General features: G+C 41.5%; 1 protein-coding gene across 2 annotated transcripts in view; it reads left to right on the top strand.

Moving 5' to 3' along the window:
• Positions 1-24,792, top strand: part of BCAT1 (branched chain amino acid transaminase 1) — a 57,847-nt gene extending 33,055 nt beyond the window's left edge. For both annotated transcript variants that reach the window (XM_066549601.1, XM_066549602.1), the window contains 8 exons: positions 383-493; positions 1,801-1,920; positions 3,834-3,997; positions 5,429-5,571; positions 10,351-10,436; positions 12,090-12,230; positions 13,387-13,461; positions 17,484-24,792. In XM_066549601.1, the coding sequence (XP_066405698.1) occupies positions 383-493; positions 1,801-1,920; positions 3,834-3,997; positions 5,429-5,571; positions 10,351-10,436; positions 12,090-12,230; positions 13,387-13,461; positions 17,484-17,525 (882 nt within the window). In that variant the 3' untranslated portion in view covers positions 17,526-24,792. The remainder of the gene's footprint in view (positions 1-382; positions 494-1,800; positions 1,921-3,833; positions 3,998-5,428; positions 5,572-10,350; positions 10,437-12,089; positions 12,231-13,386; positions 13,462-17,483) is intronic.
• The last annotated feature ends 2,200 nt before the right edge of the window (positions 24,793-26,992 follow it).

Here is a 26,992-nt window from a genome sequence, read left to right as displayed (position 1 = left end):
TAACATATATATAAAAATTAAAATTCCATAGATCCCTTATATAAGCGAAAATGCTGCTTTGGCTCAGGTATCGGTCAAGATGTGAGGGAATCATTAAGTCAAACACATGCTACAAATTTTAATTGCTGTAACCAAATTATGGAAAAAAAATGAGGTTATGATGAGGAATTCTGAAGTTGATGTTACAAAGATACTATACTATATGCCTCTAGTGCAGATAAATCTGTCTCACTGGAGTGTACTGCCAGAACTCACTAGTTAGTATTTTTGTGTTTGGGTGCTGTGAGCAGCAGGGTGAAGCTTTTCTTTCCCCAGTTGGCATGGATCTTCAGGGGTGAGCTGTCTGAGTCACTGTGTGCTTTCTCCCCTCCCTGGCTTGTAGCTGTTTGAAGGGATGAAGGCGTACCGAGGAGTGGATGGCAAAATCCGCCTGTTCCGGCCCGCCCTCAACATGGACAGGATGGCACGGTCAGCACTGAGGACAACCCTGCCAGTACGTACCCAGGGCACCTCCTGCTCCTTCTAACAGCCTCCTCAGAGCAGGTTTTCACTGTCACAGTGCCCATCTCTACAGCTTTTCAGTGGTAACATTTATCAAACACTCTAAGTCTTTGATAGCGCAATCAAACTTTGTTAACAGATCGTACTTACTGAAGGAAATCCCTTAGTGCTTATTTTAAAATCAGAACAGTGAGTGTTTTGCTTTCATTGTTGCCTCCCTGCTGCCTCAGAGTGTTTCTGAGGGATTATTGTATTTGCGGGGTGCCCCGCAGCAGGAAGGAATGATGGATCTGACTCCATGTTCTCAGAAGGCAGATTCATATAGTTTATTAAAATATATATAAATTATGAAATAATTTATGATTTTATGATACTATATATTATATAAAAGAATACTATACTAAAGACTACAGAAAGGATACTTACAGAAGGCTAAAAAGATAATCATGAAAACTCATTACTCTTTCCAGAGCCCTAACACAGCCTGACCCTGATTGGACATTGAGTCAAATCAATTCACATAAAACCAATGAAACAACCACCTGTTGGATAAACAATCTCCAAACCACATTCCAAAGGAACAAAACACAGGAGAAGCAAATGAGATAATTACTGTTTTCATTTTTCTCTGAGGCTTCTCAGCTTCCCAAGAGCAAAATCCTGGACAAAGGGATTTTTCCAGAAAATATGACAGTGACAAGGGGTGGGTGCTGTTCTGCAGATATTTGCATGCAGGCAGCTGTCTGATTTGCTCTGGTGCTATGTTCTCCCTTTTCTTCTCTGCACTTCAGTTAAGTTGTTCAGCCTCTTGAGTGCCTTTAGTTTTGGTCATGCCAGTAACTTAACACTGCTTTTAGCAATTGTATCTTGGGCAGTGAACTTCCTCCCAGATTTGTTAGCTTAATTGCTGTAAGAACTTGGGAACTGTGGGAGACTTGCTGACCGCTTGGAGCTATGAACCAGAGCACTCTCCTGTAGAAGAGGTGATGCTGTATGCCCGGCTGAGTTGGCTGCACAGTTGGCTCCACATGCTTTGGAGGCAAGAAGGGTCAGTGGCTCCTTTTTACCATCTCAGGAGGACACTTTGGAGCAGAGCAGGTCACTCAGGATACTGCACAAAAAGGCACAGTAGCTAAAACCACGGGATATTAAATTCTGTAAGGAATGAACCCAAAGAAGGTGTGAACCTCTGCAGTGTGTCACTGTTGCATGTCCTGAGGAGGTGTTCCCTGGAGCATGTGCAGCTGTGAGGACCACAAAGTGTTCCATTGCCTTTTTTCTCTTTCTGTTCCTTGCCAGACTTTTGACCAGAAGGAGCTGTTGGAGTGCATCCGTAAGCTTGTGGAGCTGGAGCAGGAGTGGGTGCCCTACTCAACCTCTGCCAGCCTCTACATCCGTCCTACCCTCATTGGAACTGAGGTCTGAAATGTTTTTTTCCCTCTCTTTTTTTTTTTTTTTTTTTTTTGTTTATTTAGGTACGAGGCAAAGTCCTCCATCCATACAGTGAAATATTCAGCAATCAGTAGGTGACAGGATGAAGTCTGGGGGCAGACTGGTTTTGTGGTTTTACTTGGGAGTCCCCAGCACGAATTTAAGGTTGACCACAGTGCCACTCAGTGGGCACACCAGCTCAGAGCACGGAAAATAAACGGAGTTTCCTCCCACTACTCACAGTGGGAATGGAGCAGTGCTTGTTAATTGGCGTTGTGCTGATGTCAGGATAGTTGTACCTGACGTGGTAATATTAAAATCCTAATAATTCTGAGAGAACATGATGGATCACATCTTGCTGTGTACATTTTGTAATTTCAAGTCATATCTGAACTTAGAAGTTTTTGGAAGATTTTACCCTGTAAATTAAGATGTCTCAGAAGAGACACTTTCATCAGAGCTAAGGACTAGTTCGTCTGTCAATTATTCTTGAAACTGACCTTCTAAGGGGCTCTTTAGCAAATGGCTATTAATGTGTCCTCTCTGAGTTTCATGTGTGAGTCAGTTCTGTAGTGTTGATGAAGAAACAGTTTATTTTATTAAATCCTCCAGGGTTCTTTTTTTTCAGCAGTAGCAGGACAGAAGTGTACAATGGTAGAGCATAGGACAAGGAAGCTAAAGAATGTAGGTTCCAAACTATATAAACTAAACTCCTACCATGTCCCTATCTGTAAGTAGTTACCATAAGTGAGCATTTTACATTTCACATAGGTTCTAGGACTCCATTAATTTGATACTTTTAAACTAGTTACAGATTTTCAGATTAAAGAATCTCCACTCAATGACTATAAGGTACTGATATTAAAATTGGGTGTTTACCCCTGGTTTTGCTTTTGGAAATTCTTTTGCTTCAGGATAGCCAACCCTTGTGGTCTTTCCACTATCACATGTTGTTTCCAGGTTGCATGTTCTGCTAGGCTTTTAGAATCAATTTTAGGCTTCTGAATCAATCAGAAAACCAGGCTGCACAATCTTTTGAATGATCACATCAGCAAAAATATCAAGATCTCAGTTAATCATGTTGGAAGTCTTTCTGAAGCAGCAGGGTAGACAGAAACCAAAGGAACCCTTTCAGCACCTGGAGAACTTTGGCCAGCACCAGACTCCTTTCCTGCACCTTCAAGTATTGATGGTGATGACTTGGAGTGTGAGAAGCCATCTCTCAGAGAGGAGGGGCAGAAAAAACTCTGACATTTTTGGTTTTTTCCTGGGCTGTTGTGTGAGCTATTTTTAGCAGGCAAATAATTTTAGCTGTCACTCAGGCATTCAGAGAGTCAGCACTCAGCTCTGGCAATGCCAGCTGGCACTGGACAGTTCTTCTCACTAATGCAGCTGACTGTGGTTTCTCCACTGCTGTTACTGCTGTTGTTGCCATTCCTTGCCCCAGAAGGCTTTGTGGGCTTCTGGTGTGATTAATTCATATTACTATATTCATGTATTGTATTACATTATATTGTATTGTGTTCTAGTGTATTGCATTCTATTGTATTCTATTACTTTGTATTGTATCACATTCATATAATTGTATAGCACTTTGTTAAGCTGATGTTTGAATTCTCAAAAACTTGAAAATGTTTGAGAGTACTAGAATAGCATATAGATAAATGGAATGGCTGTAAGTGACTGGTGGCAGTATATAAAATTAGGGTTGGTGTGTTGCTTGGATAAGGGTAATGTTATTGAAATATTTTTTATTCATTGCAGCACTTTGCCCTGTCCTGGTAAAAGCACTCTCATGCTGCAGTCCCACTGAGAGCAGTGTTTCAAAAGCTGATGGTGCAGCCCCTGATGTTTGAAGGACACCAGTAACTTTGGATTTGTTTGCATTCCTTTATTTTCAGCCTTCCCTTGGAGTGAAGAAGCCAACTAAAGCCCTGCTGTATGTCATTCTGAGCCCTGTGGGCCCTTACTTTGCAAGTGGAACCTTTAGTCCAATATCCTTGTGGGCAGATCCAAAATACGTGAGAGCGTGGAAAGGAGGAACAGGAGACTGCAAAGTGGGAGGGTAAGAAAACATCATCCTGCCTTTTCTACACAGCTACCAAAGCAGATTTGGGTTTTAGTGAAGCATCTAATCCAGCAGAAACAGAGGCATTAAATGCAGTAATTAAATAAACAACGTACTACAACAAAGAGTTCAAAATTGTACTTTGCTAATATTATTTTTGCAACTCGCGTATTTTTGTTTGAATGTTACAGCCAGTGGTTTTTTTTGCAGCATCTCAAGCTGAGGAAGTGCACCTGGAAGGTGTCCATGTAATACTTTGGCTCTTGCCCTTGCAGCAGTTGACACTGGAGTTAGGCTTTGTGCTGCATCAGCAGTGCAGCAGCCTGCTCTGGCTGCTCATCTCCTTCCTTGCATTGTCCTAGCCAGGAGCTTCTTTGCTAGGCAGGAGTCAGTAGCTGTCAAATGCTGCTCAGCTGAGCTGGTAAAATAATCAGAGGGCAGAAAAATTTCCTTCGTTCAAGCTGATGTTCTGAACCTATGCTCTTTTTTTTTCTTTTTTTTGAAGAGATTTTTAAAATGAGATTTTGTTCTTGAGGTTTTAAATGAGGTTTTGTTTTTGAAAGGGACTTTGTTTGTGAGATTCTGCTTACTTCTAGAAATATATTGTTTCCTGTAGATCCTTCATACATCAGCTGTGAAAAACAGTAATCTGGAGTCATTACTGACTTGATTTGTGCCCAGAGGTGAGAACTTGGCTTCAGTGTGGTCGGCATTTTTGGAGCTGCTGACTTTGTGTCTAGAAGGTTGTTGAAGGTCAGAAGCAAAAAGGGGTTTTTTTCCCCCTCAAAGCAGCAGGCTTTATTCAGTCAGGTTCACTCTGTAGGCAGCATTTAAGAAAAATTTGCTCCTAAAGGATATGGAATTAATCTAGACACAATTGCATTTCCTGAAGATGCTAGTTCTCTTAATATATTTTATTAGGAAAAAAACCAGCTCACCTCTGGTGTTATTTGTGCTCCAAGAGTTTAATCTAACATACATCACTGATCTGACATGAGGTAGATTAATTAAAAAAACACCAACCAAAAAAACCCAAGAAAAACACCAAGAAACCCTAAAACCTGGAGAGGAGTTGTTGCTCTCTCTCCAGAATGCCAACTGCTAAAGAAAGATAAATACTTTCTGAGGGTTTTCAGTTGCAATAACGACAATGTCCAGAATATGGAACAAGAAGTATGTTAATACAATTTGGAAGGATATGTTTGAGTTGTTGGTGCTGTTCAGCCTTTCAAAGTTTTTGGGTTGTAGGTACAAACAATCTAGTAAAATACTGGTGGAGTATTTCCAGTGAAAATATCCCAGGGACAGGCAGTGACTGTTGCAGAGCACTTGGTCATGAGGTAGATGTGCCCAAAATCTTGTTTAAATTGCGAAGATGCCCAGCCAGGTACTCATAACTCTTTGGTTTGTTTTTTTTTCTGCCTGAAGGAATTATGGTTCTGCTATTTATGCCCAGCAAGAAGCTCTGGAGTTTGGCTGCCAGCAGGTTTTGTGGCTTTATGGAGAAGATCACCAAATAACTGAAGTTGGAACAATGAATCTGTTTCTCTACTGGATAAATGAAAATGGAGGTATGGTGACATAGTGTGAAAACTTTAACAGAGCAGATGATTGGGACTGTAATCCACAAAATGAGTGTTATAATGCAGATCATAATCTTTTTAATGAAGATGGTTAAACAAAGGAAATGCCCATTCTGAAAATTACTGGGTGGCTGTTATTTGTGAGAGAGGAGATCCTGGAGCAGCTGTGAATGCTGCCTGCTGGTAACAGACTGAACTGCTGGGCTGTCCCCATGCTCAGAAGGGCAGAATTGAGCCCTGCACAAGGTCACACATGAGCCTGGGTGCCAGCAGCATGTTTGGGCTCCAGGAGTGTTGGCTCAGCAGTGCAGACGTGCTAAAAGGCAGCTCGGGGCTGTGCAACTCTTCAGGCTCTGTAGCTTTGTGTGTGAGTGGCTCCCATCATCACTTGCTGGCCAGTCAAATATTCCTGAACCATATCCAGAATTCTTGCAGCATCCAATCTAAAACTGTTTTCTTTCAAGAATTTGAAGTTCTGTCCCAGTGGTGGCAGCGAGAGAAACATGTCAGTGAGAGTCAGGTATCAGTTATGCTCAAAAGGTGCTTTTAAGATGGATAATCATTCTTTAAGCTATTTTTACCTCTCTCTACCCACAGTCATCTCTGAGCAAGGTATATGCTGATTAAAACTTCTAAAACTATTAAAACTAACTATTAAAATCAGCCAACTATATGGGCATCTCAAAAGCACCCATTGGGTATGCAACTATTCAATGCTTGTGATAGCTGCACCTGTTAACTGGTTTGGAAGACTACAGGCAAAAATAAAAGACTTTTCTTCCCTTTTTTTTCCCAAGAAGAAAGAAAATTTCTTCTTGATTAAAAGTCATTTTCTTCTCTCCAAGGGAATGAAGTGTTACTGAATTTTTGCATGGCAGCAGATGCAGGGGTCAGACTGGTTTCATTGTAGTGCCATAGGTACCTTTGTGAACTGTCAGCTTTCTGCAGAAAACAGGCAGCATTTTGTGGGGAAAGCAGTGTGCCTTGGATAATGAAGGGTGGTTGGGATCCAGCTACCTGACTCCTGTCACTATTGAACGCAAAATAAAACATCATGCATGCTGGAACTTCCAAGGTTAAAAGAAGAGAAGTTTATTTTCTGACTCCCAACATTTATAGACCTTCAAAAGTGACAGTAGATTGGAGGATGAAAGTGCCACCTCTCCAATGACACTGGACAAACCAAACGTCCATCAAATTTCTCCTCCAGAGAGGAATGTAAAACAATAATTATTTACATAAAAGTGCATGAGAAACTTCATTACAAGAATGTAAAACATCAGAAGAACTTAGAAGAACAAGGCAACAGACTCCCATCTCCAGTTCTGTTGCTTGTTCTTCTGCAAAATCTTTACCACATTTGTAAGAACAGGGACAATAGTCCCTCAGTGCTGTATGAGTCTGTGAAGCTTTATGAATGAAGTGATAAATATTAGACATTTTCTTGTTGTTGCAGCAGCAGTTGATTTGTCAGTGTAGATAGATGGCCAAATTTCTGCCTTGTGGAGCTTAGCTGGAAAAACATGAAAATAGATTTTGGCTCGTTTGTGCCCAGGGAAGGACACTGAAGCAGGGACATAATTAGAATTCAATGTTCTCATTGTACTTGAACCAGGAATATGCTGGAATGGTGCAGCTGCAGCACCGTGCTGTTCCAAGGAGCTGCCAGTCACTGTGCTACCAGCGCAGGGCTGAATGCTGCTATTGTCAGGTGGCTGTAGCAAACAGCTTGTCACTCCTGCCACCCAGGAGGGCTGGCTGCTGGCAGGCCTGTCCTTTCACAGGACATGGGCATTGTCCTCATGGAGCACTTTGCTGTCCCCCAGAGTGCTGAGTAATTGCATTTGTGGGATCTTTGGCTGAGAATCACCCAGTGCCATCACATACCTGCCTGTGCCTTGGCGTGGGGATTTGGAACTGCTTGTCACTGCGTTCTGTCACTTCACAAAGGACACTCACTCAGGCTGTGCTTTGGTTTTGTTGTGCAAATGCTGCAGCTGAGAGGGATCAAAAAAAGTGAGGCAGGAGCTGCAGATCATCATCAAAAGAAAATGCCCATCCTTGTGTGCTCTGAGGTGCTGCTGGGAGCTGAGCTGCTCTCCTTGGTTTATAAGCAGAGGCTTATCCCAGTAAAGCTTGACCTGGAGAACAGCCGTGCTTCAGTGGGAGTAGGCTTTCCCTGCAGCCTTTGTGCCTAAAGGTGACATCTTGTCCTGCATGGCAGGAGGAGCCTGAAAAAATACTTTTTTTTTTAACATAAAGGGGGGAGTAGGGGAAAAAAACTGCTCAATTTTTGGTAAAGCAGCATGACTTGCTCCATACTGTTCTTGTATTCCCACTGCTGCTCTGAGGCTTATAATATGGCCAAACTGGTTCCCTGCTATTGCAGAAATACCTCATCCATCAAATCCTATTTATGGTTTATGTTCACTAAGTAAAAAATTTAGTCACCCTACAGTCCCTTCCACATGCCTCTCAGATCATGCAGCAGGCTCTTGACATTGAAACCACTTCCTCTCACAATGTCTGTTCTTCTGCCTAGAACATAGGCTTGGCTTTTAAAAAGCCTTAAAAAACCTTAAAATTTAAACATATGTCCAACCTGAAGATTGCTAGCTATGAAAGCTGTGTGCAGTTTTGAAAAATTCTGTGCCTTCAAAATTATTTGCAAACATTTGGGCTCTGCTTCTATCTTTAATGTTAAGGCACTGTCAGTAGTATTTGGGCATTATTTAATATTTGTGTGCTGCAATTGAAATGGTGATTAATGGTCCCCACTTCAAAATTGCATAAATTAAAAAGTAAATCTCTTAAAAGATCCTCTGGAACAATCAGGTAAAATTTAAGGCCAGTTTGCTAAGTGTTCTGTAGTTGGAACATTAGTTGTGCCACAGAAGTGTCTTGTACAATTACAGTACTAACAAAATCAGGATTGCAGCTTCTGTTCTAGTAGAGAGCCCCAGCAACAGAGTGGAGGGGAGAGCAGCAAATGCATGAGGTGGCAGACAAAGCAAAGGGTGAAAAAGTAATTGAGGAAAGCAAATTAACAGATGCAAAGGTAGTGATTGCATGAGGGAAGAGTTGAAGAAAAGCCTGAGGGAAGCAAGGACAAAGACCGAGGACAAGCTGGTAAAAGAAATTAGCTGTTAATATCAGTGAAACCGGGGTTCCTGGGTTCTCCTGGATCCTGAAGTTCACTTTGGCAAAATACATATTTGGGTGAATTTCTCAGCTTCTTTACAGCCTGGCTAGTCCTGAAGGCATCCCAGGAGTGCAGTCTTACCTGCTCTGTGTTCATAGGCAAAGGTGCAGTTCTGTAACATGGAAGAGCTCATTTAAAAAACACTTTTAAACACTCTGATGGGATTCTGCTGTTAGAGCAAGCCTACAGCAGGTGTACCAGGGCACTGGGCAGGCAGTACTGCTAGCAGAACAATAACAGGAGGCAGCTGAAGAGAAACCCTGACATTTCCCCTCAAATGCTTTCCTCCTGCTTTCTGCAGCTATACATCAAAATAACTCAGAAGGCAAGTGGAGTGTGTGAGCTCACAGTCTGTTTTTTGGGAGATGGACACACTGATGTCATGTGGAGCCTGCTTTGGCATCAGTTCCCATGGAGGATGAGCTTTGGCATGCCTTGTTGGATGGTGTTACCATCCCTGCCAGATCCCAGGGGAGCAGATGTTCCCTGGCTGGCCCCAGGCTGGGAGGCATCATATGCACACTTACAAAATTCTACAGAGCAGCCTGCTTGGAACATTTTGAGACTTTCATGTCCTGTCTGCTTGGTGCTGTTTGGCAGCTGGGTTGGCCTGGCACCTTTTCAAACTAGCTCAAATCCATTAATATATGTTACTGAGCTTAAACAGGTCCTGGGCAAGATCTGTGGCAACATCACCAGACAGAGAAGTGTAATCACAATCTTTGGTGGCAAAGTCCACAGTATCTGAAGTTTTCTGTTAAAGAAAGGAGTGTATTAGATTGTGACTGGGTTACAAATGCAGAATTTCAGGTTTGCAGTGTTTAGAATCAGGTGAGCTCTGTGGTTCTTGGAAAGTTTTAAAGTCGTCTTGTGATAGTTGTGCCAGAATGAGGACCAGACATGCATCACAAAGAGGAGTGATGCTAGACAGACTCCAAAAAAGGAAATGTTGATATTCCTGACTGAATGAGAAAGAGGAGATGGCTGATGGAATTAGAAGTCTGGGATAGGTTGGAGAATGACACTGGGCTGGTGAAACCAGAGCAGAGCATACAGCCTGTTCTAGGGCAGCATTTCTGTACATTTTGGCATGGCAGGTTACTCCTGTTACTGGTGTGTGCATAGATCCTCATAAAAGGAACTTGGAAGCACTGGTAGGATAGTCCAAATGAATGAATCCAGGGGTGGCTGCATTAGAAAGTAACACAGTTGTATGTACAATGCACTGAGGAATAAAACCACCTACAAGGCATTAGGCATGTATATATTCATGTATTAAATGTTTCTTCCCTGCCCAAAAGGTGGGGAAGAAACATATTTAATACATTAATATCTAAAGGTTATAATAAAAGGTGAAATGAAGGTTCCAAACATTCAGCAGCAACTTGCCTGAACTGAGTATCTGTTAGTGTTCATAGAGAACCCAGATAAATGTTGTTGGGGATTGTTTTTTGTGCCAAAGAATCATGGAGTATCCTGAGTTGTAAGGGACTCGTGTTCAGTGTAATAGCAGTAAACTTTTGTTTGTTTGGTTGTTTTTCAACCAGTGCTTTTTTGTTTGGCAGAAAATGAGCTGGCAACGCCACCTTTAGATGGCATCATCCTTCCAGGAGTGACAAGGCAGAGCATTTTGGATCTGGCACGCAGCTGGGTGAGTGTTCTGGCAGTAATGGTTTCAATTGTCATGTTATAACTTCTGCAGAAGTCAACATTTCTGGTGCTCAGTATCCCAAAGTTCAGCTGATTTGGTTAAATCATACAATCATACACCAGTCTGGCTTCATATGAAGGCCTGGGCTGGAGGGGGCCTTAAAGGTATCTCATTCCAGCCCCTTCCATGGCAGGGACACCTTGCCCTGTCCCAGGCTGCTCAGAGCCCATCCAGCCTGGCATTGGGAAGCATTTCAAGGCCATCTATTCCAGCCTCCCTGCAGGGAGCAGGGGCATCTTCCACTGGATCAGATTGCTCAAAGCTGTGTCTAGCCTGTCAGAAACCCTGCTTTCAAGGGTGTCATCCCTTGGATGTCCCCTCTTCCCTTCAGCCTGTCAGCCCCACCACACAGCTTGGTGCTGCTGACAAAACTTGCTGAGCATGCACTCCCTTTAACTTAAGGGAACTCAGGGTGTGCTCATTCAGGGATTCTCAGGAGCATCACCAGAATACCCACACCTGTCACACAGAACAATACCAAGCTTGTTAAAGCAGCTCCATGCAGTATTTAACATGAAAATTCTCATCAAATCCGCTGGTACCAGCACTTAGAGCAAGGAAACAAAGAATTACTGTGCATGACCATGGCTGTACTTCAGTCATCAGCTCATTATTTCTGCATTTAGTTCTCATGCTTCCAACCTTGTTTCTGCTAACAAGCATGCAGCCTGCCCAGCCACAGTCTTGCAGTCATCTGTCTGGTCCCTGTTCCTGTTCTCTAGTGCAGCAATCCAAGAGCTTATTTGGACACTTGAGACTGGATCGTGTCTTGAAATGCAGAAACTCTGCCTTGCTGTGTTCAAAGGTTTTATTGCAGCCTGGGTAAGGATGCTGCACAGCCAGAGGCACATCAAGCCCAGGATCCTGTCTCCTGGATTTGGCTGGGATTATGCTCACAGTGGGATAACAGGAATACCGTGTACATGAAATAAAAGTTGCTAAGTCTGACATTTATTTTTTTTCTTGAAACACATCCCTTCAATTGATTCCTATGCACACTTCAACCATTGTAGAAGGTAAAACACTCCCAGAATTAAGACTGCAGTGCAAATGGCCTCACTCATACCTGTATTACAGTTAATTTTTGTATGTGATAGCTGTGTGCAGGCTGCACACAGCAGAACATTTTACTAGGGATTTAAAAAATACCTAAATTGGCCTGGCAGGTGAGATTAATCAACAGAATGTATCTTGCTTAGGAATTGTCTGAGAGTGGGATGCAAATTGAGATAATTGAGTAATTTTTGGACAAACTTTAACATGCTAGAGACCATGAATAGAGAGATCCAGTGTCCCATAACAATTCTTCTTTGTTATTCCCTAATGTGCTACTGATACTCTGCACCAAACCAGAGGGAAGTGCCACTTAACGATCAGCATTGCATCTGGCAGGCCACTGGCATCTTTGTAGGGTATTCTTTTGATGAAAATCTGTCTTGTGTGACACTGGCATGTTTGAAAAGATCACAAAATCAGAGTCAAAACTTGATTTATTGTCACTAGGCTAAAAGTCCTATTGGAAATGTTTTGGAAAACAAAACAGTAATGGGTTTTTAACTTTTTCCATTTTTATGGTTGCTGCTTCTTGTGCAGGGAGAATTCAAAGTGTCTGAGCGATACATCACCATGAGTGACCTGACAGCTGCCTTGGAAAAGAACAGGGTGAAGGAGATGTTTGGTGCTGGAACAGCCTGCATTGTATGTCCCATCTCTAAAATTTTATATAAGGGCAAGGTAAGGAAATGTCTCCTTTTTTTACCCCTTCCTTCTTTCTTCTGAATTTTATCACAGTTAATTGCAACTGAAAGCCAAAACCAAGGGAGATAGAAAAGGTGCACTGCCTGGAAGGCTGAACAGTGTCAGTGTGTTGTTTCCCAAGTGAGTTACTGGTTGTCAGAAGGGAGCTTTCCCTCTTGTCTTCTGGGGTTTTTCCTAATAGCTGAAAATATAAAATCTCAAGTTCTGGGAAAGTGAAAGAAAACACTAGTTCCCAGCCTGTTTGCAAATGTAGAAAAAGACATTCTTCCACATTTCTTTTACTCATTATTTTTTGCTAAGGTACCTGGGAAGGGTGAGGAGAGAAAAGACTTTTACAGGGAACCAAACTTCTGAGCCACTGCTGCCCTTCCTTCTCAGGTTCCTCTCTTGTTCACCCTCCTTGCAGGGATCCCAGCTCTGGTGGAAGAGCTGTTCCAAGGCAGTGCCCAGCTGCCTTCACCTACTGTTCACCATGTGGGAGATTGCTCCTGCACAGGTGGAATTCCCCAGGCATTCAGAATGTGAAGCTGATTTGGGGTTATTTAGTCAGCACAAAGTTAGTTCAGAGCACATGGAGCAGTGCAGCTGCATAAAGGGTTGTGCTTTGTCTATATGTACAGTAAATGTCTGTTAGGTGGTACTTCCTGAATGAATCAAGTAGAATAAATGTATTGATATTACCTGGTGCTAAGATAATATGAGACATGGAGGTGCTGAGTGAGAGGTACTGTAAACATAAGTGTTGTATTTCTACACCATATACCTTGAAATGAAATGCTGTATATAATGTTACCTCTCTTGCCTGCACAATATTCCCTCTATTTTGGACAGATCTCTTGGAAGGCTTAGGTTAGTCTTTCTTGAACAGGAGCATAACAGTTTAACTCTCTAACTTTTCACTGGCTTAGCACCACCCTCCTGTTTAAGAAAAAACAACTAAAAACCCAACACAAAACCCCAAACTAACCACCCTTTTCTACTCATAAGGGGGGGCTAGCCAGCATGATAAATACTTATTAAAACTTCTGGCAACCATAAGGTATTCATATATATGTAAAGCTATAAAGAATAACATGTAATAACATGTTACTGTCTTTCTCTCCCCTTCTCCCTCTCCTTTGTTCCATGCCAGCACTTGGACATCCCAACCATGGAGAATGGGCCTGAGGTAACAACCCGTTTCCTGAATAAGCTAACTGATATCCAGGTAAGGTGTTTCCTCTTCTATAACCAGGTAGAATAACAAAAGGTGAACCTTTGAATGGAGTGGAAAATAATACTTTTGGTAGTGCTGCTATAGATGGTATTATATAATAATGTAGACCCTTTGTCTAGTGTGATTATTCTGCCAATTTTCTTTCCTTGAAAAAGTATGGTAGAGATGAGAGGGAAAAACGACACTATACTTCATCTTGGAAGCTGGGTAAGAGTTGCAAGATATTACTGTTATCAGTGAAATCTAATAGTGATGTTAGAGGTTGCTTTTTAGGGGAAGAAGACAGGATTATGAAGCATCTGAACCACAATCACAAATGAGTACAGGTTAATCACTGAGGCAGTTAAACACTCACTGGGAACGGCCAGCTCATCACCATTTCCATTTCTCATTATCTTTCCAATCACACGGTCACTGTTCATTCTTAAAGCACTTCCCTCCTCTATCATGTGCTAAATATCAAAGCCTGTGTGGAGTCTGTGCTTTGTCTCCATGTCTGGGCATTTCAGGAACCATTTCAGGTGAAGTCAGTGAGCAGCAGCCCTTTTAATCAAAGTTTCCTGGGTTTTTTTCCTTATTTGGTGTAGTTCATGGTGTGGGGTTTTGGGGATAGGGGAAGAGCTGAGCAAGTTACAAAGACCCTTTATTTAAGATCTTACAGCAGTTGCTTGGCAGTATTGCCAGGATTTCTTCAAATTGACTCTGATGGTTTCCGTTCTACATTTTTGGCTCCAAGTGTTCTTAGATTTGCCACTGAAATTTTTATGTTCCTGCCAGTAGTCTTTGTCTTTCTGCCTTGAGACAGTGAGCAGTGGAAGACAAAGGTATCCAGCCTTTTCCCTGAGGGTCGTCCTGTGCCCTCCCTGCTCACAGAGGGTCAGAATGTTTCAGGCTGGAAGGGCCCACCAGGGTCATCTGGTGCCAGCTCCAGCAGGGTCATCCCAGAGCACATGGCCCAGGATTGTGTCCAGTTTTGGAATATCCCCAGTGAGATAGACTCCACACTCTCTCTGGATAATCTGTCCAGGGCTCAGTCCCTGCACAATAAACAAGTTCTTCCTCATCTTCAGGTGGAACTTCCTGGGCATCACTTCCTGCCCATTGCCTCTTGCCTCATCCACCCTGGTGTTCCACCACCAGCCAAGGCTCAGGAGGAGGCTGAAAAAGTGTGGATTGTTGCTAAGCATTATCTTTCTGGGACCTTTTCACTTCGCTTGCCTGTTGATGTGGACCTTTTCACCTTTCAGCTGTGCACCTAGTCTGTGTTCATCAGTTACATGCCAGGAGTAAATTTGTTACTCCTGGTAAATGCTGGACTATTATGTCTATGCTTAATTCTGGGTTCTCTTCCTTCTTTAAAAAAATCAGGAGAGTTAGAAGACATAATCATTGAAAACCATTTTAAAAATCATTGATTTTAAAGAGATTGGTGGTTGATTCCCCATTAAGAGTCAATCAGTGGTTGCTGGTTGTGTTTCTGCACATTTCTGTCTGTAGGGAGCTGGGTTTATATCCAGAAGGACTTGATGTTTCGCAGAAAACAATGCTGTGACACAAAAAATGGACTACATAATAACCTTAACCTGTTAGAGGAGAATCTTTGACCAAGAACTTCTATATTCTCTACCAGGAGGAAAAAATAACAGATCTCTTTGCATTATCACTGGATTATTGTCGAGTCATTTGGACAATCTGAGGCTGTAATTCCAAAGAATCTTCCAGTTTTGAAGCATAAAGTGCAATAGAAATAGCAGTCAAACACAGCTTTGGTCTCTGTGCTGTTCTGCTGCCTGAACTGGGGCACTGTATCCATTTCATGTTTCATCACCCATTGAACCATGGGAATTTTTTAAAAAGTGGAAATTCTCAACACCACCACATCCTGCATGTGAACCTGTGACCAAAGGTGCAGGCTCCATAATCCAGTGTGGTCATACCAGTTCCCTTGTGTAGAGTGCATGCTGCTTTTATTATTTCCATATTCTCTTCATTGTTGTGTTTCCAAGTCTGGTTTCATGCTGCTCTCCTGCAAGTCTGCCCTGTTCATTGGGATGTCTGTAGATGTGAGCAGCTGCTCAGTGGAACCAAAGCTGGAATGACAAATTAGAACCTCATGGGCAGAACTGATTCAATTTCTCATGCCACTTGAGAGAGACAGTGGTTGCACTGCAATGCACATTTCCCTTCCTGTCACTGAATGGATGTCATGGTTACCAAAGCCTGATAAAGACTTCAAATTAAAGAACATACATTATATAAATTAATGGTGTGCTTATGAATGAATTAGTAACAGTACACTCTTCCATAGCTGCTTGAGTTGGTAGATTTAGGGGTGAGGTTCTTTTCTCTGGAAATACACTCACTGAAACACCACTCATGTTTCTGTGAGTTTGCATCCATGCTTTGAGAATAAACAAGCTTTTGCTGTGTCCTTTTAAGACATGGATTAAGTTGGAAGAGCTTGGAAGAGATGGGTAGAAAATAAGATATATTGCTTATGCTACATGTTACTAAATACATTTAAACACTGCAGGCAAGACAGCAGAAAAGAGACATTTAATCAAAGCCCCTTTCTTTCTCTGGGCAGTGAAAAACAACCAGGAAAGGACCATAGGACCATGTATGTGGTAATTTTCACAAAAAAACAACCTGGAGGTGGTGGACAGTGGAAGAGGGACTGGATTTACTAGCCTGAGATCACAAAGCCCTTGACAGAATTAAAAATGGAAGCTAAATCTGCTTTTATTTGCAGAAAGACATTATTTTCATTGTGGTATTGCAGCTTCATTCCCCTCTTAATTCTGGGAGCAGGTGCAAATTCTAGTCAAATGGCAGCTCAGACTGGTCCCTACCACAATTTCTTTATTGGAGCCTTGGATGATACTGTTGCCTAAAGATGACAAAATTTATAGATAACTGCAGCTGCAGAAAAGGAGCAGCAGAATTAATAATGAAAAGACAAAGTAGATGTGATAATTTTGAAGGTCAGTTAGAGCCTTGCCTGCTGGAGTAAGGGGTAAAACACAAACCCACTGAACACCATTCCTTTGTGGATCTGTAAGTGTGTTTCTTCTGGCTCATTCTGATTTGGAGCTATTGTCTTTTCCCTGCTTTAGTGACCTGTTATCACTTTTCCTGCTGATGCAGAACCTGTATTGGAGGAACTTCCTTTTTTCCACTCTGGAGAAATTAACTCATCTTTTTAGCCTACATAAAGCCTCTAAAATTAGTTTTCATTTTCTTGGTTGAAGGTGTTTTCAAGCTCCCTGAGTACTACACTCTAAGGGAAGGGATTCCCATCTGCTGCTGTCCCTCCACCTCTGAATTATTTACCTGCTTGAGCCCTGTGTGTGTTTTGGGGTCTCTCTGGAGCATTGTTTACAGGACTTCTGACAGAGCTTTAGAACATAGAACCAGTCTAGCTGTCAGAAGTGCTGCCTTGGGGCTGAATGCTCCCCTGGAAGTGGATATGGCTGCATGCCATAGGTTACCTTCATTTCTGCCTGGTGATCCCATTTGTTTGTGTACAGAAAGACAACTTGTTTTATTTTGGATTACAATTCTCCCTAATTGTACTCTGTGCTATTTGTGATGGTTTTATTTCACGTTCAATCAGAATGCTGTAATAAAAAGCCACCTTGACAATAAAAAGAAATAAAATGAAATGTGTTTGTTTATTGGAGCTTCAGCAGGGGCATACTTCTGAGTGAATTAGTGAGCAGGCCTCAGGGAGTAGCTGCATTAAACTGATGGAAGTGAAGCAGGGCTGTTCTGTGTCATCTGTACTAAGTATCAGCTCTGCTCCTTCCTAAACCAGCTATTGTAATATGGGTAAAGCAAGCTGTCTTTAGTCTGTGCCCAAATCAAAGGCAAGTAAAGGCATAAAAAATAATGTAAACTACTATCAGAGCAGTGAAAATGAACATTTCTGAGGATACACCTAAGAAGTTATTGTAAACATACACTGATTCTTTTAACTTTTTTTCTTAAACTTCATTTTTTCTTTGTTTCAGTATGGAAGAGAAGAGAGCGACTGGGCAATGCTGGTGTCATGAAGGTGGCAGAGTCCAGAGCCTCCAGACAGACCTGACATCTGAACAGTGACAAATTCTGTAGCTGCCAGTGTGTAGCATAGTCCCAGTATCAATTTGCTCCCCAGGATGATTGTTTCCACAAGCTGGCAAACGTGAACACAATCATTTTGATTTCTACTGTAATCCTCTTGGTAGAAGCCTGTCTTCTTGGTAGAGGTGCTAAATGTTAGCAATAGAACTTTCCCAATGGTTTTCTTAGTGCCTCCTTATATACAGTCTGGAAACTTGTAAAATGCTCTTCAACTGCTCTTCAGTTTGGTTTGTTTACTGCCTCCACCAGCAGAGGATGTTGCCTGTTAGCTGCCCACAGGGTTCTGTTGACATTATTCTGCCTTTTGCTCTGTGTTTGGGAAACAAATTTAGCCATACACTCCATCCTTTCATACTCTGCTGCTATGGGAGATTCCTGAGTTTGCATAGCCTGGCACATGCCCTCCTACTCTGTCCAGTAACTCTGACCTTTAGCCCAAAATCCTGCAGGATGGTCCCTGCTGGCCTCTTGCCCTTCCCTCTGTGGGGATTTGCAGTGCCTGCTTGGGCAGTGCATTCCTCTCTGGGAGTTGAGTACATCCTCCTAGACATGATCTAAAAGGCTGTGTCAGGCTTTTAAAAATGAGATTAAAATTCCCCTTTTGCCTACCAGAGCTGGGCTCTGCAGACACAGTGTTGCCTTCCAGGTGAATGTCTAGGAAAATGAGATTAGACAACTTTGGCTGTGAATATTGAACCATTCTTCACAGCAAGCAAACCTTTGGATGGAGGAATTTCTTCCATCACTCACTCACGTAATTTAGATCAGAAAAATGTTTTCCTTGTCCCTTTCACCTACTTGCTGTATCAAGCCTTCATTGCCATGTGTACTGTAGAAGGGCCTTCCTGTTAAGGAGCAAGCAGTGTTGTCAGCAGAACATGTCTGGAAGGAAAGAGGCTTCATTCAAACCCTGGTCTCATTCTGGTTAAGCAGATAATTCATAGCACGCTGCTTTCTCACATGCAGCCTTGATTCTTTGGAAGCAATACAGAGCATGTAGCCCACAGTTGGGGAAGTAACTCCTGCAAATGTTCACCAGCGACCATCCTGTAATATTTATTAGCTCTCTCCTTCTGCACACAGCTTTGTTGAACAGCTTTAAGATACCTCTTGCCAAAAAGGATAACCATATTCTGTATCAATGTTCCAAAGTGCTACTTCAGTATAAAACTGGTGGAACTTTATTGACACTTTATTGGAGTCCTGTAAGAAGTAAAAGTGAAACATTTCTTGTTCTAGTTTGCAGTAGAGATACACCAGTATTAAGGGAAACATTTAGCACTTTAATTTTTTTAAGACCAACAGTATCTCTTCATGCTTAATAAGTCTTTTGTAGTTACTGGCATTTGTTAACATAGTTTAAAAAGGTAAAATATAATTTCTAGTGGACCATCCATGCCTTATGCAGCTGTTAAAGAGCAGCCTTATGGCTTCCTGTTCATTTTTGGTCACCTTTTGAAGATCCCTCCTTAGCCATCACTTTCTTCTGCTCCTTCATAGATGATTTTTCCTGTCTTTGACTGCAGTCCAGTCTGATCTTTTAATGAAGAACAGTTGAAGGTTCTCTCTGCAATGTAACTATTGTTAAAAATTGATGGATAATTTTTTCTTTAGTCTACAACTGCAAGCACAAAATGTTGTTTCACTCACAGTAGCCATAGTGTTGTGACATTTGAATTTGTATCCTCTGCTGGTCTTAGTTCAGTATCTTGCTGTGTGTTATAAGCTGCTGGTAGTCTTTTACTTAATTAGTAGTCTTTCCTTTTATTTAATTAGATGGCTGTAATATAAACATGGGGAATATGTCAAAGTGCAGCATGGGGTAGAGAGTTTTATGCAATGAGACCAGTATTGAAATTTAAGAGTGCCTTTAACCAGAGTGTGGAGTGGAGCTCTCTGAAGATGATGTAATGAGCAGCCATTTGTGGCTTACTGGTACTGAACAATCTATTCCTTCCCTTAAGTTCATCTTTGATTTATCAGCAAATGGAAAAGTGAAAATATCTTAAGTTCAGATGCATGGCAAAGTGATTGTGCAATACCTGAACATCACAGCATTGACAGAGCTGATTAATGATACCACATATCAGAAATCCCCATGAAGGCCTCAGTATACCAGCAGCAATCTATTCACTAGGCAGAATGAATAAGGACCAGTTAGAAAAATTACTTTACTGAAATGTAAACCTGGAAGCTGTTAAATTGTTCAAGTTGTTAAATCAGTTGCAAGTTATTTAACATGAAACAGGTGGTTTCATTTGTTGTGTTTTGCACTGTTTCCTGCACTGACCAGAGAGACACCTCTGTTTTTTCTGCTAATGGAGACTCAAAATGAGGAGAGTTGATGGTGGAATGACCCACAGAAATGAGTGGTCTTTTCTCCCAGGGAAGAATGAAAACGTGGAGTGTGTGTGCGATAATTGTTGTCTTTAACATCTTGGTTAATTGCCTTGCTCTGTCTGTGTCAGCTCAAGGCCGTGCTTGTTTCCAACCAGGGGAATAAGTTTTAGATTTTAAACTTTGAAACCTAAAGAAGAGAGCTGATGGGTCAGTATATAGTACAGGAAATTCTTGTGTTGCATGCTGTCCTACTCTGAATTCTGGCAGTGCATTTTATCTCATTAACCAAAAGAAAGAAATAACATGTGTAAGTAACAATCAGTATTTGATATTGCATTCTCCTTGTTTTCAGTTGTAAAATTTAGGAGGGAGCTGTGGTATTCCCTGAGCTAGTAACAGATTGTAAAAGAACATCTGCACATCTTTTCTCCATGTGCCCTATTTGTTTAATTGCAACAGATTTACATAGAAAGAGTATGGTACATCATAACTAGGCAATTATCCATTCTTCATCACTTAGTTATGGTTCTGGTAATTGATCATTTAAGACATAAGATAGTCTAACATTAGGAAAATTTGAAACCGTTCAAAAAAGATCAAATTAATATTGTTGTGTGATATTTGCATAATTGGCTGCAATTATTTAATGTTTAATTGGGTTGATCAAATGAGATTCAGCCTTTCACATGCTTATGTTTTACAAACACTGGTACTTTAAAATGATAATACTGAAATCTAATTTTCATATGTTCTTTCTTCTCTGCATTCTTTTGATTATTATTTTCAGTATTGAGCGTGTCCTTAATTTTCGGTTTGGTTCGCATGATTCATGACTAGGAAAAAAGTCCTTCAAATAACAGAATTTTCATGAAATTGGCATTTCATACAAGCTGTTCTGGTGCCAAGAATTATGGCTTCAGCAACTGGTATTACTTAACCAGATTGTTAACTGCAGTGAAGGCAAATTCATTGAAAATTGGCAGGGACAGAGCCAGGTGAGGATGCTGATAAAGGTTCCTGGGGTAGATAACCTGTTCAGTCCAGAGCAGGGCAAAGCAAACAGGATTTTTCTGGGTATAGAAGGGAAGACTGGTAAGACACAAGCAAGGTAGTGAGATCTCTCTGCCCAGCCATTGTTTATACCTGTTCAACTGTCTCAAGCCAAAATCAGTTACCAGCCACTCCTCCTCTTTGTACATAACATCTTGTTGGGTTTGCCTAATTCAACATAGAGATATCATAGATCCCTTCCTGTGTACTTAGTTTTATTATTTATCCTCAGGCATGAAGAATGGTAATTTGGAAAAATGTGATACTTAAAAGTAATTTGGAGTGCAAGTTATTTGAAATGTCTGTCTACCTACCAAGAGGTAGACAGAAAACCAGCCAGGGCTGATCTCAGAGCTGCTTAATTAGAGGAGGAGCCCTCTTGAATTCAGTGGCCTCTCCAAAACAATCTGCATCATCCCAGCAGGTTCCTGAGTGTCAGCTGTCAGTGCCTTGCTCTGGGTAGTGCACAGAGAGATGCAGAGCTGGTGGCACAGCCTGGCACTCTGGTACACTGCCTTTCTCTGCATGGCATCCACCCTGCTGAGGGTAAATGTCAGTGTTCTGGTGGCAGGCTGATGTCCTGAGAGGTGGCAGCTTGAAATGATAGCTGAGCATGCCCTGAGACAGTTGTTACCCTGGTCCTTGCTGTCTTTCTCTTCCTTTCACACAGACTTGCACCCCTTTTTCCCCAGCCTGCTATTGTTGTCTCATATCTAGAAGGGACTGTTTGAGCAAATTTGCATTCTTCTTGCTTTTAGCAGTAGTGACAGTTAAAAAAAAGGCAGTTTTTTCATATTCCAGCTGTTGAGGGATCAGATTTGTGCTTTACCACCAGGACATGTAATCCTGAACAGACTTTGTGACCCTGGACAAGTTACCTGAATTCTTTCTGGCTGCAGAGCAGTAGTAGTACCACTTATACCACTTCTAACTCTAATCCAAACTTTTGCTTAAAAACTTGCTTCATTACATATCAAATTAAGCTTTCCAGAAAAAGCTTTTTAAGTAACAAGAAATATGCCATGTAAAGTCCAGTATTTCAAGGATTACATTAGAATACGCTAACTTGGTCATGCAGAGAAAAATGTTATTTAAATGAAAAATACATTCAAGGTTTGCTGCGTAGAGCCATAAATATGAAACAAATGTAGTTCAGAATATAAAAATTAGCATGCAGAATGATCTTAACAAGAGAACTTCATCTCAGACTGGGCTATCTTATTGGAAAAATGCTTGAAGGAATCATGACACCTCTCAGTGTAAAGTCATGAGCATGGGACTTAGAGGTGCACTTGGTCATGTAGCACTGAGACCTCTTTATCCATCATATCCAAAAAATTGCTGAACTGCAATGCTTACCAGTTTGGGAAGTTGAAAGACCTGTGTTTTACTGTATTTTGTCTCTAACCTCCAGATGTGGAAAAATAATTAATAGGTCCTAAATCATTTAAGCTCGAAAACTTCTTAATAAGTTGTGTTTTTAGCCATTAGAGCAGAAGAGAACACTGGCATTGCATTGGTAAAAAATATTGTTGTAGCAGTCCACCTGTCCATGCCTTGCTGTGAGCATGATTCTTATTAGTAGGAATGCCAGGATATTTTCTCTGTGCAAAATCTGAGTGCCATCTATAGTACAGATACATATATTGGCAATATACTGGCCAATATATCCCAGCTCCATAAACAAAACTAACTTGGCCATTACCTTGAGCTAGAACAGTCAGGCACATTGGGACCTAGCAGATGAGGAGCAAAACTAAATGACAACAGTAAATAGATTTGAAATAAGATCAGTCAGTAGATTTGGAATTAAGTTTTGGAATTAGTAGCTCAGATACTAACAGAAATCTCATTAATCACTCTAGCAAGGCTAACCCAAATATATTAAAACACTATTTTGGGCACACCCGAATATACTAAAAGAATAATGGTAATTATATTCACCAGTAGTAACAGCATGCTTCTCTCTGAACATGAATTTATACTCTTTGCTCATCTTAAAATTTAATTTAACATATCTGAATTTTACCACAATCCTGCATTTTTGTGCCATGCTTTAAAAAAAAAACAAAGTCTCTTAAATTTCATGCTCATGAGAAGATCTTAAGGAAGATTTAAGACCTTGATTTAAAATTTTAAAGCCTTTAAAATACCTGCTGGGTAAAGCTAAAGTAGAAACAGGGAAGACAACTTTTTGCAAGCATTTGACTAGTGTTCCAAATGTTTTACCAGCACTGGCCATTTTTGGTTTTTACCAAAGAGGTATGCAGGGAATAGTTGATAAAATAAGTTTATTGCTTGTTTCTTAGTAAGAGTTGGGGAAGTTTCTAAGAGCTGGTTCTCTTAACACTAACTCTGTATAGTTCCTGATTCTGTCAGGCTTAGAGCAGTCGTTTCAGGTGGAGGTAGAGGAGCTCAGAAGCTTTTCTCAGGCAGTTCTTGCAGAAACAGATTTTCTGTCCTTTTACGATCAAAGTGATCGAGGTGTGAACATGGAATATTTTAAACTTTGCACCTTTTTATAAAACTTTTGTTTTTCATTTTAGAGTTCTGATACAGTGTTGCTGAACTGTTGTCTTACACTATCACATTGCAGTAGCTTAAACATTTTTATTCTTTCTGTAATCACTTTCTTTGTGTATGCCAAACCCCTGGTCACTGTGATTTGGTCACCACTAGAATTGTGATCGTTTTGGGTGAAATAACTGCACCCTGCTTGTGCTAAACTGAGTGCTGGCAGCAAAGGCCAGAGCAGTGAGTGGAGTCTGCTGTGTCAGGGAGAGGCATGGCAGGAGCAAGAGTGAAAATGAAAATAGCCTTCAGTGCTAGTAAGGCAGGAGGGCAGCAGCACATCACAGCCCCTCTTGCTCAGTCCACTGAGGGACCACCACAACTCTAGCAGAATCAGAGACTGATGTTGGGATTTAAGTTGGTATTAATGCTCTTCACTTGCTCAAACACCTCCATTGTGCCTACATTTTCAGCTCGGGCCCCTGTATCTTCACCAAAAGCTGCAACACCTTTACATCTTGTAAAGCAGTGGAATATTTGGTCAAACAGCTCATGCTCCATACCCTCTAACAGGTCACTCGTGGATTCTCTTCCCATCATTTGTATCAAGCCCAGTGGTGGACTGGAGCTGCAAGTAGGAGACAAACACATCATTAACACTATTCCTAATCCAGAATGTTCACAAAGGGTGGATCTGTTCCCTTTGTCTCCTGGGGAGGTGGCTTGGACTCACCTTGGGCATTGGGTGACAAAATGCAGAATGTTCTTTGCTACAAAGTTACAATTTCATCTGACGCTATTTACAGACAATTTCTGTAGGAAAGCCAGAAGTCCCAATCTACCTGACCTTTGAAGCATTTAGGAGGGTGCAGAAGTGGTTACTGCAATTGGAGTGGGAAATTAGCAGCTTAGGGAGGGAGAAGTAAACACCTCTGAAGGGTCTCTGTCTCAAATGCTGAAAGTTAACTTGGTATTTTACAAGAATCTGAAGCATATAAAAGCAGTAAAGGACAGATGTGTGAAAAAGTACTGGATAAACTAAAGGAAACTCTACCTCATTCTTCTCTAAAGGTTTTTAGAAGCACAATTAAGAGCTCCTAATGGCATTGTTACGTAGTGACCATCTGGCATGAAAGAAGCACTATATTTGTGTGTCTGTACATCCTGTAAGAACTGTATTTTGCTAGCATTAGAAACAGTCTATACTATTTGCAGTTTTCCTTCATCAAATCTGTATTCAAATGTTCTGTATTCAAATTCAATGTTTCTGTCTCCAGTAAAGGAATTTAATTGGCACCTGTTTGTGGCACGTTATGTAATCATTGGTGTTGAGTGCAGCTAACTAAGTGTAATTATCTCAGAGATGGGAGCTGCTATGAAATAAATTCTTGAAGGCTGGACTAAAAGAAAAAATAAAATCTGGATGAAGTGTGTCATGTAAGAACAGCAAAGCAAGGCTGAAGTGGCAGACATGCACCTACCCTGCCAAGCCTGGAGGCTGAGCCAGTTCTCTCACTTACAGTAAAATGCTGGACAAATTAAGCAGCAAAAGTACCTACCTGCTAACCATGAAGGAGTTTTTAATATGCCAGGAGTGTGTAGCAGTGGTTGAATGCAGCTCCCATTCTCAGGGTTTGGGGCTGATGAAGTAAAGGGAGAGAATGCCAGAAAACAGCTTTGTACTTGGAGCACTTACTTCACAGGGCATTTTTGAACAGTCATTACTCCCAAATATTTTAACCAGTGGGGAGCTTTTTGAAGATGGAAAGTACTGAAAGTGAGTGTCATTAAAATCTTGACATTTGCCATGTGTGGTGGCTATATTTACAAAAAAACTTTACGTATTCCCTCTTTCCAGGGAAGGGAATACTGTAATTAAAGGTAGTGCTGATCCATGCTGTGGTGAATTAAGCATCATTTTCTAGGTACATTTTCCACCTGGATTGGTTCTCAGTGACTCCAGAGAAAGCTGGCATGGACACAGGACACTTTAAGGAAGCTGTAGATAGGTAAGTACTGAGAGTTATTAATTACTGCTGGGAGAATGAACCTAGCATGTCAGAATCTGACTTTTTTCTTGTGTCTTGCCCTTTCCCCCTTTCATCCTGAGGGAACCTTTCTAAACTGTAACTCCAGCTTGAGCTCCAGCTTTCAAACCTCACCTATCACAAGCAGTAATAAGTTGACTGATCATACAAGGTGCTCACTGGGCTTCAGGGACCTTTTTTAAAAGACTTTTGTTTTTCCTCCTCTTTGAAACATCTCAGTAGCTGGCAGTAGCTCTGTCCAGTAAAGCACTTGAAGTATCACCAGCAGCACTGAGTTGTTGGGGCTGCAGAGTAACAATTCTGAAGGCTTTGATCCAGGATGCAAACTCTTGTAAAGCTGATGTAACCAGAAAAAACCAAACCCACAATTTTAAAATAATACAGTGAGAGAGCAAAGCAGAAAGCAAATGACCTGCACAGTACTACATAAGTAGTGTAATATTTTAAGTTGTCTTGTGCAGGGATAGAATGTAAGAAAATAAAGATAGTGCAGAAGCTAGTCTCACACCTGAGGAGTTGCAGCTGTACTAATCACCAAAGATCAGGAACAGGCCTGCCTTTAATAGGCCACAGCTATGTCCAATGAGGAGAAGAGTGCTACAAGAGTGGCTTAGCTGGGTGAGGGGAGAGATGGGGTTTGTTGGTTGTGCTGTGAAGAAGGAGTCAGTGCTGTGAGGAGTTGCCCATGAGAAATCACTGAGAAGGTATGGGGGCTTTGCAATAAGATGACAACAGTGTCTGAGTTAACTTGTGAGAGTAAGGCATGTTTGGATATTCCCAGCATAGAAGACACAGGCTTTCAAAGACAAAGCTGATTAAATACTGATTTGCTTTGTGGGATCTGTGAAGTGGCACTGTGTGAATGCCCAGAACAGACCTGCCATCCTCAGAGCACACCAAGTGTTCATTCAGGGAGCTCCAGGCTCTGCCCACAGGCAGATGTAGGCAAAGCCCTGATCTGGATGTGCAGCTGTGGCAGGGTCAGGGGTTGTGTGCTCTGCAGGGTTATGTGTGAGGGAGTTGATTTTATATCAGCCCTTTATAGATGTGCAAATTAAATACCTGCAGGGAGGCTGCCACTGCCAGGAACCCCATCCCCTGTAAAACAGCCAGGCCAGTTCTGACACTCATTGTGACAGGGCTGAAATTCATCTACTGTGACACACCAGTCCTGTGGGGGTACCAGCTGTGGGTTTCCCTTGGTCTGGATTGAAGGCACCTGAGACTGTAGTTCATGTTCACACTCAGGTGTTTATTATTTCTTATCAGTAAAACAGCCTCACTACTGTGAGCTCAGCAGCTTTTCATTAGAAGGCACAAAATGGCCAACAATCTCTTGTTACAAGGTCTTTTAAGACTAAACTGTCCAATTAAGAACTGACACCTGAATTATTTTCCCTTTTAACCCAATAACTGCTCCCACAGAGCCCCAGTGAAGACTTTTCTGC

Source organism: Molothrus aeneus, chromosome 5 (assembly GCF_037042795.1).
Source record: "Molothrus aeneus isolate 106 chromosome 5, BPBGC_Maene_1.0, whole genome shotgun sequence".
In the NCBI taxonomy this organism is placed as follows: Eukaryota; Metazoa; Chordata; class Aves; order Passeriformes; family Icteridae; genus Molothrus; species Molothrus aeneus.
The sequence above is the reverse complement of the archived record's forward strand: the minus strand, read 5'-3'. Positions and strand labels throughout refer to the sequence as shown.